Source organism: Porites lutea, chromosome 7 (assembly GCF_958299795.1).
Source record: "Porites lutea chromosome 7, jaPorLute2.1, whole genome shotgun sequence".
Lineage (NCBI taxonomy): Eukaryota > Metazoa > Cnidaria > Anthozoa > Scleractinia > Poritidae > Porites > Porites lutea.
In genome coordinates this window covers 9,807,435-9,820,512 of record NC_133207.1, presented here as the reverse complement: position 1 = coordinate 9,820,512, position 13,078 = coordinate 9,807,435, and the positions used below count along the sequence as shown (strand labels likewise).

General features: G+C 37.1%; 2 protein-coding genes across 3 annotated transcripts; one reads left to right on the top strand and one right to left on the bottom strand.

Annotated features, from left to right (window-relative positions):
- Positions 1 to 1,208: 1,208 nt before the first annotated feature.
- LOC140943624 (uncharacterized) lies at positions 1,209 to 4,111 on the bottom strand. Of its 2 annotated transcripts, none has more exons than XM_073392740.1 (2): positions 4,021 to 4,111; positions 1,209 to 3,928 (listed from the first exon to the last, which is right to left on the bottom strand). In XM_073392740.1, the coding sequence occupies exon 2, from the start codon at positions 3,873 to 3,875 to the stop codon at positions 2,688 to 2,690; it is 1,188 nt and encodes a 395-aa protein (XP_073248841.1). In that variant the 5' UTR covers positions 3,876 to 3,928; positions 4,021 to 4,111; the 3' UTR covers positions 1,209 to 2,687. The 2 variants fall into 2 exon arrangements, 1 of the variants encoding a protein (XP_073248841.1); XR_012166614.1 differs by lacking the exon at positions 4,021 to 4,111 and having other exon boundaries at positions 1,215 to 1,617; positions 2,090 to 4,014.
- Positions 4,112 to 4,236: 125 nt separating this feature from the next.
- LOC140943991 (uncharacterized) lies at positions 4,237 to 11,075 on the top strand. Its single transcript, XM_073393099.1, has 3 exons — positions 4,237 to 4,448; positions 7,056 to 7,447; positions 10,541 to 11,075. The coding sequence occupies exons 1-3, from the start codon at positions 4,248 to 4,250 to the stop codon at positions 10,776 to 10,778; spliced, it is 831 nt and encodes a 276-aa protein (XP_073249200.1). The 5' UTR covers positions 4,237 to 4,247; the 3' UTR covers positions 10,779 to 11,075.
- The last annotated feature ends 2,003 nt before the right edge of the window (positions 11,076 to 13,078 follow it).

The following is a 13,078-nucleotide window of genomic DNA, read 5'->3' as shown; positions in this document are numbered from 1 at the left end:
AATTGGATGCTGCCATATAAAGGAAAATATAAATCGCCTGGGTGGGTTCAGTCCTGAATAGGACCAGTTGTGGTACAGAAATAGATGAAAGTAAACACAGACACCAAAACAACAGCCACTTTTTGAGTACTGTATATGCCTTTATTTAGAGATATCACTTACGTCAAATGACTAAGACTAAGTGTAGTATTGTATCTGTTCTCAGCTTTGCATGTTGAAACTTTCAAATAACTTGTACAATATTATTTTTAAAAGTGACTATAATTATATGTGGCTGAATTCCAGCAACTCAAACAAGAGATGTTTCTTTGAATATTATTTTGAGCCGTCACTGTTGGCCTGACCCTTTCACTCCAAGACTATAGCAATAATTTCGTCACTCTACATGTACCTTTCAATCTGTGGATAAAGTTCTGTGGTCTTACCGCCAAAATGAAACCTCTGTTTCAGTGCTTAATGTTTCATAGTACTATTATTTCATTTTTAAGTATTTTACAAAAGGCAATTTTGCATTCATTATGGGAAATTAATACTTAAACCACTACAGGAGTGAAAGTGATAAGACCAAATAATTCAAAGCAATGGAAGCCAATTCTAAATCTTACCTGTAGCCATCCTAAAAAAAATTATTGGATGACAAACCCTGATCACTAAATGCATCTACAAAGCTACAATAAATTTTGATTCAAATAATCACCTCACCAGTAAACCTTTTTGCTTACCAAGTAAATCCATGATATCAGCTGTTACAACCATCATTAAAAACTGATTTACAAACACCTTGTCATTAATTTTTAGACAACATGATTGAACTGAACATTATCATCAACATTTTTAATACACAGAATACAAAACAAACCCCTGCTATCCTGTAGTACTGGACAAAATTAATCTCCTTTTACTCCAAGAGAAAAAAACTTCACAAATAGCAATTGCTATGACTGGAATTATACTAAGTTCAATATCCTATTAACAAATCAACAACAATTTTCCACGGTGTACACTCATTTCGACCATAAAAATACTGTCAAAATGTTCAAAACTCTAGTGGAAGCACATTAAACCAAAAGATCATTTTGATGTCATGTCTATGGTCAATAAGAGTACAGAACCTGAAAAATTGTTGTTGATTTGTTTGTTTGTTTTTTTTTTACAGTAACATTGACAGTTTTTGATGTCCATTTCCAATGAAGAAAGAGAAATTTAACAAATTACAATACCATCACATCATGTCCTACTCTTTACTCTTACAAAACATAGCACTTGACCAATCAACATTTGAGGAACTCGCTCAGTTGTTGTAAAATGATGCTTTTTTTTAGCTAAACACACTGTTTACAGCCAGCTGACTGCAAACAACCACCATCTGAATTTCATTGAAAAGCAATCTTGTCTTTCTCAACCCCTTTTCAGTTTGAGTTAAGAGGTTGAGCGAAAGGAAACTACTGGGATTACAAAAACATGCCTACTGACAAACCATTACCTGTGTCCCTCATTGTATTCTATACTTACAAAAACCTTTGAGGGAACATTACTTACACTTAAACCCCAAAGACACTTGACTCCAGAGGGTGCAAGGAGTGGCAAGCATCCATTACAGTGCATTCAATCCAGTTACTAGTTAAAAAAGTTTTAAGAAAAGTTAGAAATGCAAGAAGGTTGATTTCTAACAACATTAAATGTATATTGTACGCAGCAATGTTCAATACTATTGTATGTTTTCCTTCCTTTCTCCATACTAAATTACACTGGAAGTACAGAAAGAACTATTTAGATTTCTTAAAATATGATTTTTTTTTGTAAAAAATACCTTATTTTTAAAGACTAATAAGTCAATGTGAGGATCTTTGGAACACATGGGTAAAACATTACTGTTTTAAATACAAAATATGTCATGCATTGCAAATTAATGCAGAAACAAGAATTCAATAAGATATCTTGTAAAAATTAACAAATTTACTGAGTTAATGATTTGATGCCAAAAATTGACGTAACACTGTGTTGCAAAATTTAAGAAGATTCTAAAAAGTGGTCTCCAACAAATGTTTGATCACTTATAACATCTGCCATCAGTTATGACAATACTAACCGAGTAATGTTAACTTCGACAGTCCATGACAATGATCAAAACCTGCAAACAAAATAAAACTCAGGGATCTACTCCCTTTGTTAGTGGTACACTGCATGAAGTGTCAGAGAGAGGGTATTAGATCATTAAAATACTAGTGACAAAACTTCCTGTCTTCAACTTACTACTTTGCTTGAAGGTCAAGTCACCCGAAAGTCACCTGACCCAAAGTAACATTGCTGCAAAACGGTATTAGAAGAAGCTGTTGCCGTAAGGTCTATACTGTCATTGCTTTCCACTCTTACTATTAGTCATTTCAGAATGGTAAACACCTCAGACTATATTTCATGTAGCATAACTCTGGGTAATGAAACTTTGGGTAAGATGTGTTTTGGATGTCTTGATTGGTTACAGCTGCTTCGTTTGTCATGATACATTACCACCTACCCTTGTTTGCCATGGAAAATATCACCAAAATATTAACATTTTTGTGATGATCTGAGCTGGTAGTGACCATTGGTCTTTTCATTGTAATGTCACCCACTAAACAGGAGACTTTTAACAACTACTATAAATTATTAATAAAGATTACTGGAGTCTTTTGGACCTCTGATGCATCTCAGGATAGTGGTGTGCTCTTTGCCTTCTTACTGCATTCTGGACAAAACTCAAGCGATACTTTACCACTTTGAACATGAACACACACTCCAGCATTATTCTCCAGCTCACCATTTACCTCTATATCCATCCTCCTCTTTTTGGTATTTTCATCACTTAAATTTACACCCTTCTTACCAGCAGGAACACATTTCTGTTTGTTATTTTTACCCATTTCACCCTGGTCATTCTTTAAAACACTGCAGTTGATTGAAATCCCTGGAATGTTAGCAACAGTCCTCAAAATTTTGGCTAATTCACTTTGATTTGCGATCACTCCTTTCAAGTAGCTGATTTCTTCTTGTAAGCTTCCAATTTTGTCATTCAGTTGAGTATTGACTTGTTGCAAGCCAGCCTTTTCTTGCTTTAGTTCCTCAATGGTATCCTGGAGTTCTTGAACAAACTTCTTTTTCCTTTGACGCTGTTCTTTCGCTTTCTCTGCTTGAGTCTTTATGGTTGTTTTCAGAGGCCCATTCTTACTTCTCTCTAATGAAACATTTGTTACTTTTTCATTGGAATGAACTGTATATGCAGCTTTTATACCGTTCTTAGGATCTGAGGTTTTTTTCTTTTTTTGGATGCTTAAGCCATTGCCTTTCTTCTTAGCTTGACTCATTTCAACTTCTACTTTATCAGGAGAGACTTCATTCTCCAAACCAAAAACTTCCCCAACATGGTCCAACACATCAGTTTCCAAATCCTCTGGGTTAGGGGAACCGGGTTCAAAAGTGTCTTCAGCGAAGGAAACATTTGTTGCTTTTAATTTGGAATGAACTACACATGCAGCTTCGACAACGTTCTTAGGATCCAAGGTGGTTGTCTGCTTTTGGTTATTTAAGTCAACAATAACACTACTTTTAACCGATTCTTCCTTTCCATAATTGCCTTTATTTTTAGCTCGACAAAGTTCCTTTTCAACCAATTCTGCTCTATCAGGAGCGTCTTCATTCCAGTGTCCACTCTCAAAAGTAAAAGACACCCCGTCATCGTCTACCACCTCACAACCAAGCCCAAAAATGTCTCGTTCATCGACGCTTTCTCCTCCCACGCTCAAATCTTCTGTAGAATCCCATGGTTCTTCTTCGCCAACATCGAATTTAAGAAGGTAATTAGTAAGGGGAAGGTCCTCGTCGTCCACCTCGCTGCACATTGCAGTGTCTTCTCCAAAGAAGTCGTCGTCGTCTTCGAAGAACGCACTGATTCCTGCATTTTGCAGAAGAAAATTAGACATTTCTCCTACTTTGCCAATTAAGGACGCGTACAGCCCTATATAAAATTGCACAAATTCAACTTACGTTGCAGTTTAGAGATGCAAACAAAGCAGAACCTGCCGAAACACTCAAGGCAATGTCTGAAACAATATGGCGGCCAGAACGTTTTGGTACGTTTTCTTCTCTTCTCTGATTGGCTGATTCAAGTCCGCTCTCTAAGTCTGACACGTGGTCTCTTCTTCCCCAGTTCCCCCTCAGCGCGGCCCTCAGCGCACATTCAACGATGCATTCAACATTCAATCCGTTCTAAGATGGCGGCAAAAACACTTTGTGTTTTTTACTTCTGCCTATTATTATTTATTTCTACAGTAGTCGGGCAACTTCCAAAGAAAGAAAAATACTATGCTATTAAAGAGGACCTTCCTTATATTAGATGTGAAACATGTCAAAAGGCGGTAAAATATTTATATGGAAAAACGCAAGAAATGCGACAAGGTGCTGCAGCGAAAAAGGTAAGCTTAGTAAGTCTAGATCTGACGCGCTTCTTTGTAGTTGATGCTGTTTTTTCATATTCTATGCAGAAAAATAGAGATGGCGTAGAAAATATTTTGTTACTCGAAAAATAAGAGATTTTGAGCCACGGATCTATGTTTGAAGACGCCTCCATGCAGAAGTGCCGAGTCTGGCTCCGCCGTCCGTATTAAAAAGCCCACTCAAATACAAAAATCTAGGTGTGGTTTATTTTTCAGAAAACATTTTTGCACTTCACGACTAGGTAAAGCTCAGGATTTGGACAGACCCGAAGTATTAAAATCTCCCAGGACTTCATGCTTTCAGAGAAAGAAGGTTATTTTGACTTGTAAACTTGGGGCGGTTATTTAAATTAAACCTCAGGCTACGGGTAGTGGGGTCCCCCGAGCGGGGGGGGGAAGGGTACTCCGGATTTTAAGTGACAGGGATGATCGAAGGATTTGGGGGTTTGAAATTTTCGATTTAAGGATGCTTATTGGTAGGAAAATATTTGCAAAATTTTTCGGGGGTAGTTTGACTTAAGCAGGGATTATTTTGGGTATTCAAACTAATATTTCCTTTTTTGGTGTTATATCATTTAATGCTTTCTGGAAATTTTTATGGCTCGCATATTCGGCATGGGATTTTTTGGTGTTAAAGTTTGGTCTAGGGATTTTTGGGGGGTTTTGATTTTTGCCCCATTCTATCATCCCTGTCACGTGGAATCCAGAGTACCCCCTTCCCCTGGGAGTGGGGGTGCTGGCCTGGGGCGTGTTCCTGGGAATTCTTGGTTGGGGTGTGCAGTAGGCTTAGCCACAAGTTGCCGATGAATCCCAACAAAGTTGCCGATAAAAGTGTCTAAAAAGTGCCAAAAAGTTGCTAATTTTTTCAAAAAGTTGCCGAAAAGTTGCTGAATTTCCACAAAGTTGCCGAAAAGTTGCCAAAATTTTTCTGCTTTTCGTACCTTTTTTGGGTGTTAAAGATTAAAAATTCGCACATTGCTTCTTATCAAAACTTTATTTGTCAAAGTCCAATGATAATATCAGAGGTTCTTTCCATTTCACTTGATCAACAAATAGTCTATCAGAATGACATGAACAAAACATGGTAATTGTCTGCCATCTTGAAAAACGTGCAACGTGATACCGCTGACCTCGTGATAAGGCATCACAAAAATCAACCCATGGGGGGGGGGGGGGGGCTTAGGCCCTAATTATTGTATTTTAGAATAAATTGAATAAATGTCTATCGAAAACTGACCAATGTGGCTCAAAACGTGAAGAAAGTGGCTTCAAAGAACCTCAAAAAGCCCAAAGTTGCCGAAAATTCTAAAAGTTGCCAAAATTCTAAAAAGTTGCCGAAAATCTCAAAAGTTGCCGAGCAACTTGTGGCTAAGCCTAGTGTGCTGCCTGGTTCTCCAAATCCTGAAAAGTCCCATTTTCCACACTGATTTTCAGACGTGGCCTCTAAAATCTATTCCCTTTTTTCAGACCTGGCCCCCAAGAAGTTATGTCATCATTACTTAGATTAGGATGCCAACGAAAAGATTTCTTAAAATCTGATTTGAATTTGCATATTTCTCTTTCTTTCTTATTCATTTGGCCATGAAATTGAAACGATCATACACTCCCGCAGTTTCCTCGAAAACCATACCCGATTCCAGACCAGAATGGTGCAAAAAACCATACTCTTTGGGTCGGCACATACCTCTACGGCTTATATAAGGGAGTACCCCCTCCCCCCCCCCCTCCCCACTGCTGGGTGCTTTGTCTTGGAAAACAAGAAAGAAAAGTTAGCAGAATCTTTACACTTGACGGTGGAAATGACAAGAAGGTCGAATATTTATAACTTAAATCTTAGAAAACTTTGCATAAACAAAATTGCTGGCGATCACAGCTTCGCTGCAAACTATCATGAATTAGATAAGAACAAACTAAAAATAATAATAACACTCTGGAACCCAGGGTAGTGATAATGCTGATATTAACCGTAATTTCCAGTTGATTTGAAATTCTTTGGAATGGTGTTGTTGGCTATTATACATTGGTTTGGTCCTTCTAGACCTAACACAGGGCAAAAAAAAAAAATTCACCCATCTGAGCATTCAAGTAGTTTTGGCTCTGCCCCCAGTTGCCTGATAGCACTATCCACTATGTTATTGGTTTCCTTTTCACTTTATATCCACTGGATAGTGATTTATTGGGCCCTGGTTGTTCAAACATTGGATAGCGCTATCCACTGGATAAAGCACTATCCAGGGGATAAGTATTACGGAAATCAATTACGCTATCCGTGGGATGGAGATTTATTTGGCGGGTAGCGCTATCCAATGTTTGAACAACCAGGGCCTGGTGGATAGCACTTTCCATCTTTTTTGAACTACTAAGGCCAGATGACAAAAACTTGTAAATCAGTAAAATCACCCCCCAGACAGACCAGACAAGGTGATAATATTGAATGTAATATTTTCTATGTGTTTTCTTTTTCTTTGTCCATGTTTGCAAACTTAAATGGAGTCACTTGCAACATAGCTGGAGGCAGGGTCCTTGTATTAAAGAAATATTTTCAAAATGGGAAAAATGAAATAACTTTTCCTTTTGGCTCTGCAGCTTGAGGAGGATAAAGTTATTGATCTAGTGGAAAAGTCCTGCAATCCAGAAAAAGATGAAGGAAGCTGGATATCCAAAATAGATCTGAGAGAAAAGAGTGGAGAGTTACGCCTTTTGGAGCAAGAGAATGTTGGGAAATGTAAAAGAGAGTGCCAGACAATTTCAAAAGCGTGTGAGGAGTCTGTGGCAGAAGTGGATACAGATCTTGCAGAGCTCTTATGGAAAGATAAGTTGTCATTGTCAAAACTGATCAATGAAGTTTGTTATTCAATGTCAAGTGCATGCAAAGGAAAGCCATCAAAGCTCAAGGCTGGAGAAAGAAAGGTTGATGAAAGTTTTCAAGTTCTGACTGAAGATGAGAAGAAAGCAGAAGATATCTTAAAACAAATGAGGTAATGCAGAAGTTCTGTTGTTTTTGTTTGGTTTTTCTCTCCTCAGACTCACCTACAGTAGACTCCCGATAACTCGAAGCCTTGCTAACTCGAACCTCGCGCTAACTCGAACCAAACTCGATTTCCCCTGGATTTCCGTCATACATTCACCATAATTTTGCCCTCGGTAACTCGAACCCTCGATAAGTTGAACTCCCGCTAACCCGAACCAATTTTCGTTTCCCCTCAGGTCATTTTCTATATAATTTTACCCTTGATAACTCGAACATGTTTTGAGCCCTTAAAAAGTCGGGAAAAAGCCGTCTACGGGCATCCGAGACATTGAATTTTGCATTTCCTATTGACGTGTTGTAGGAGTATAGTTTACTAGTGGAGGCTGATGTTGATTGTCACAGGCTAACGTGAAGCAGCTTTTCTTCTCAAAACAGTTAAACGCATGCTCTATTTAGGCTGTGTTTTGTTACGTTACGTTCTGATTTATAATCTAGAAGTATCTTTTAATTTTCACTTGACATTTCTACAATTAAATGTGATTAAAATGTTCACTGTGCAGTAAAAATTGTTTTTTACCTTACTCTCGGCTATTTTTTTCGAACTCCCGATAATTCGAACTCCCGATAACTTGAACCTTTCTTCAATTTCCCTTGAAGGTTCGGGTTATCGGGAGTCGACTGTAGTTTCAAATTTTGAGTACATATATGTAGGACAAATAAAGAAAGATTTTTTATGGTAATTTTTTTAACTTTGGTGAAGAAATGAGAAATGATGTGATCAACATGTCACGAGCATGGGACAAAGAAAAAATCTGAGTCCCCAAATTGAACCTATGACTTTCTGCACTGAGCTTAAAATTTAACATCTTTCTTCTGACATTGCTGATCCTTGCAGTATGTAGGATGCATGTCATACATGAACCATGTAATGTATATGACCCAGCTCACCATGAGTCCTTCGTAGCTCAGTGGTTAGAGCATCCGACCGGTCTGCAGAAGGTCATAGGTTCAATTTGTTTTGGGGACTCAGATTTTTTCTTTGTCCTATGCTTGTGACATGTTGATTACATCATTTCTTATGCAGATCCATATTATATGTAAGTATCCACCCTGCAAGCTGAGTACCTCCTTTTGTCTTCTTTTTGATGGAGGAGGAGAAAAGAAGGCTCTGTCTGAATTGGGTCAATCCTTCAAAGCTGCCACAGCCCATATTTAAGGCCTTCCAATTAGGATGTATGCTGCCGCTTTGTCTGTCATTTCTGAGACTGCCTGTTGCCTTGTATGTTAGGAAATATGTTGCTGTCTCATTTAAGGTTAGGAAAAATGTCACTGTTTAGGATGAAAATTTTGCTGATACTCAATTTTGGAATTTATGGCAGATATAGCACCTGGAAAGAGTTAAAAAAAATTTGTTAATAAAATAATTGTTATTAATCTTTCTCCATGGAGGGACCATTCTTCAATAATAGAGTGGTTTTCGTTTGAGTGTCGTAAAACCAAAACCAAAGTAATTACTCTGGCCAATCACATAGGACACAGACAATACATTGAACCAATCAAAACTCGAAGTAATTACATGTGGCTGACGCAAAGCGCGGGAAAATGCATGCGAGCGCATCACAATTGGCTTTGGTTTTACTTCTGATTGGATGAAAAGGTGGCGCGAATCTTTTAAGCCAATCGCATCGTGTAGAAAGTGCAAAACCAATTATTACTTTTCGACACTCAAATGAAAACCGCTCTACCATCAGATCATTGGAAAACGTTTCAAAGAAAGTAACAGAAAATGTTCGGAAATAACAGAGGAGTGATCATTATTTTGCAGCTAAAACACCAAAAATATAAAGACGTCAGATGTCACTTTCCCTAATTAAAAAAAAGATTATTGCTGTCACAATTCTCTCCTCCTTTTCTGTTGATTGTCGGTGCTTTCTGAGAAGATTGTTGCCAGTTTTCGAGCCATGTCACCCGTCACTTCCACCCCTTGGAAGGCATCATATTTCTCGACTATTTATTCTTATTTTCTCTCATCAAACTGGTTGTGAGTGCAGGCATCTGTTTACTGCTAAACCACTGGACATATTTTAATAGACCTTGTTCTTGTTTGTTATCTTCAGGGAATTGCCTTTTGTCTTTTCATTAATAATTATGTATACATATGTACATGGATGCATGTGCAGAAGATGACATAATTTTGAAAGAAACAGCTCTCCAGGGTACCATCACCTGGTCTGAAATGGGAAAACTAAACATTCAATATTGGCTAAAAAAGGTCTCTTGAGTTCACTGTACCAAGCACAAAGCTATTAGGTCTGGGTATTGAAACTGTATCCTTAGCAACGTGCCGGACATACTCAACAAAGAGCCTACTCAATTCATGCAGAGTCTTTCTTGAGTATCCAAAATTGAGCATGTGAAAGAAAGGATTTACATTTTATTTATTTAGTAGATAAAGTTCACCTTGCTTGTTGATCACCCACTTTTCAGACAAAAGCATGAACATTAAAATCACTGCACAATTGTCCATGAAGTACATGTAATCTATGTCTTGTATAAAAAATATGACAGTAGAGACTGGTGGAAAGGTGCTTGCAAGTTGGGGGCAGGTTTGGAAAGGAGGATAACCCACATCCTCCTCTCTGCTAGAGGGATCAGGGGGCCTCCCTGGGGAAAAAGTTTATTTTGGGGGCCCTGAAAAGTGAATTTCATTTTGTTTAAGGTATTCAAGCTTTATTTGTTTACATTCACAATAAATAAATTACAAATACAATATACAATTTTATTCTCATGATATAAAGATATACAATAATTATTACAGAGATCAATACAATAATGAATTCAAAATATATTATTCTAATGACATAAAGATTTAAGATTTTGCATGGCCAGTTAAAACATTTAAGACTCGAGGACCGTACACTTTTTACCCACATTTGGTTTATTTTAAATCCTTTAAAAAAAATTCTGTAAGTGGCCGGTTCTTTCATTATGACTTGGAGGAGACTTTCACTGGTTGCCAGCACTTCTGGAGAACCAATAATTATTATTGTCCCTCTCTAAACTAAGATTAAGACTTAATAATAAAATGCTGTTGTTGCAGAGGAATCCCAGGAATGCCTGGTATGGAGATGTATTCACGAGAAGACATAAAAAAAATGCAGGATCAGCTTGGTGCCCGTCAGAAGGAAAGTGAGGAAGATGTAGTCGAAGATGAAGGACATTTTATGCCGGGAGAGGATGTTAGCTTTTTTCAAATGATAATCGATGGCTTAAATAGGCTTTGGTTGTGGATTAAGGACTTGTTTGGATTCAGGAAAGGCAAATCTGATGAATTATGACACTGATCTATGTTTAGTAATAGTTGTAATTTTTTGCTGTACAGTCTTAATCCTTGTTTCCATTATTTTATTTCCATTTTTTTAGAATTGGCCAAAGCAGAAAATACCATGGTATTCTTTAAAATGCAGTTTGGGTGTTGCTTCATGTAAACCTGAATTTTGCTACGTTCCATTGCTACACAGTTTTTTGCCATTATTCAAACCACCATAAAATTGTATTGTTACAAATTTAATACCTAAAAATTGCCACACGCACAACTTGTTTTTATGCTCTTTCAATCTATTACATTCTCGGGGGTGTATGGCTTAAATAGGCTTTGGTTGTGGATTAAGGACTTGTTTGGATTTAGGAAAGGCAAATCTGATGAATTATGACACTGATCTATGTTAAGGAATAGTTGTAATTTTTTGCTGTACAGTCTTAATCCTTGTTTCCATTATTTTATTTCCATTTTTTTAGAATTGGCCAAAGCAGAAAATACCATGGTATTCTTTAAAATGCAGTTTGGGTGTTGCTTCATGTAAACCTGAATTTTGCTACGTTCCATTGCTACACAGTTTTTTGCCATTATTCAAACCACCATAAAATTGTATTGTTACAAATTTAATACCTAAAAATTACCACACGCACAACTTGTTTTTATGCTCTTTCAATCTATTACATTCTCGGGGTTGTACATCCCAAACTTTTGTAGGTAACATGACTGCAAACTGCTAAGAGTAAGGATAATGAATGATTGAATCTCTACTTAGTCACAGATTCAAACTTTTAGAAACTACTGCTGTACATGTATTTCAACTGTTAGGGCTTTGATAAAGAAGGGGACCAAGACGGAAATGTTAGCTTAATTTTTGCATAATAGTTATTTTTAAATCTAATTTCATCGATCTTACTGTCTTGTAGTTGAGGGTAACTCTAAGTTAAAGTTTATAATCATCTACCTTTATCATAGAGAAAAGATTGAATCATATTTAATTGCTGTGAATACCATTGTACTCAAAGAAGGCATCTAAGGGTGCTTTCCCTTTGTCAGAACTGGCCAGCTGGACCATTGACCGACCAGTCAGTTTGAAAATGACATAGGCTTTTTCCAAGAGTTTTTGCTGAAAAACGTCGTCCTTCATGCATACTATTTAGGATTTGACTGATCTAGCTAGAGAGTTTTGATTAACAGGGAAGTTATCATTGTGATGGGAATGGTTTGGCCTGTCAGTTTTGACAAATAGAAAGCGCACTAATATTAATGTCTGGATGCATTTTACTAACAGAACTACTTAAGGAAACCATGCATGAACACAAGAAATAGTCCTGGGATGTTAATTTGTTGCCAGGCGAAGGCAATATATTTTTTGTTAATAGTTTCTCAAAAACTTCAGGGGCACCCAACGAGAATATAGTTCAAAACCACTTAAACATAGCATTGTTAAACGTATTTTATTAAACGGTAGATATAGGCGTATTTTTATCCCCTAAAGATGTTTCATCTGTTTGGCTTTCTTAGCTGAAAGTCTGGTGATCCGAAAATTATAGGGACCAAAACTTATCTTTTCGAAAATTTAGCCAGAAAAAAGGCTCCCGAAAATTCTAGATGACCTTTTTAGGGTAAAAATGCGTTAAAAATGGGCAATTATACTATTTTTTTAGATCTTCAAAAATCCTAGGAGAGGCAGGCAAGCAAGAAATTTTACATCAAATGTTCCGAAAATTCTAGATATCAAATCGTCTTCCGAACAGATATTTTCCGAAAATTGACGTCGGGCGCCCCTGAAACCTAAAGTGCCTGTAGCGATGGTAATTCACTAGTTTGTGGTTTGTTCATTCTTTGGTGTGATTGGTTATTACACAATCAACATTCCTGGAATTTTCTTAAGTGTTCACAGTTTCTGCATTTGATAATATAGTCTGTAGCTATCAGTTATGACACAATAAATACAGGACACTTCAACAACAACAACAACAAAATTAATGAAATATACTACATTCAAGGAGCTAAAGTCAACAGGAGTTTAGAATAATATATAATAGACATCGGAGTTTAAAATAAAAGTGTTTTAGGAAACTGTTTCTCCCATTGATTTAATGGCTAGAATGAAAAGTGAAAGTAATTCTTTATCGTAAAATATAACGCTGAAAACAAGAAAAAAGATCGGCATTTAGAGTTCCAGTTGATATCTGGCAATGCTGCAATCGGTGACAAAATTAGTTGGGACGATTCTCTCTCGAGGGCCTCTGACATTTCGCCGACTTCACACGAGAAAAATGTAGCTTTTCCTCCCCTACCCCCTCCATGCAATTTTGT

Coding starts and splice junctions, on each gene's coding strand:
- LOC140943624 (XM_073392740.1), bottom strand. CDS start 3,875: ATGTGCAGCGAGGTGGACGACGAGGACCTTCCCCTTACTAATTACCTT.
- LOC140943991 (XM_073393099.1), top strand. CDS start 4,248: ATGGCGGCAAAAACACTTTGTGTTTTTTACTTCTGCCTATTATTATTT. Junction 4,449..7,055: donor AAGGTGCTGCAGCGAAAAAG/GTAAGCTTAGTA, acceptor TTGGCTCTGCAG/CTTGAGGAGGATAAAGTTAT. Junction 7,448..10,540: donor GATATCTTAAAACAAATGAG/GTAATGCAGAAG, acceptor CTGTTGTTGCAG/AGGAATCCCAGGAATGCCTG.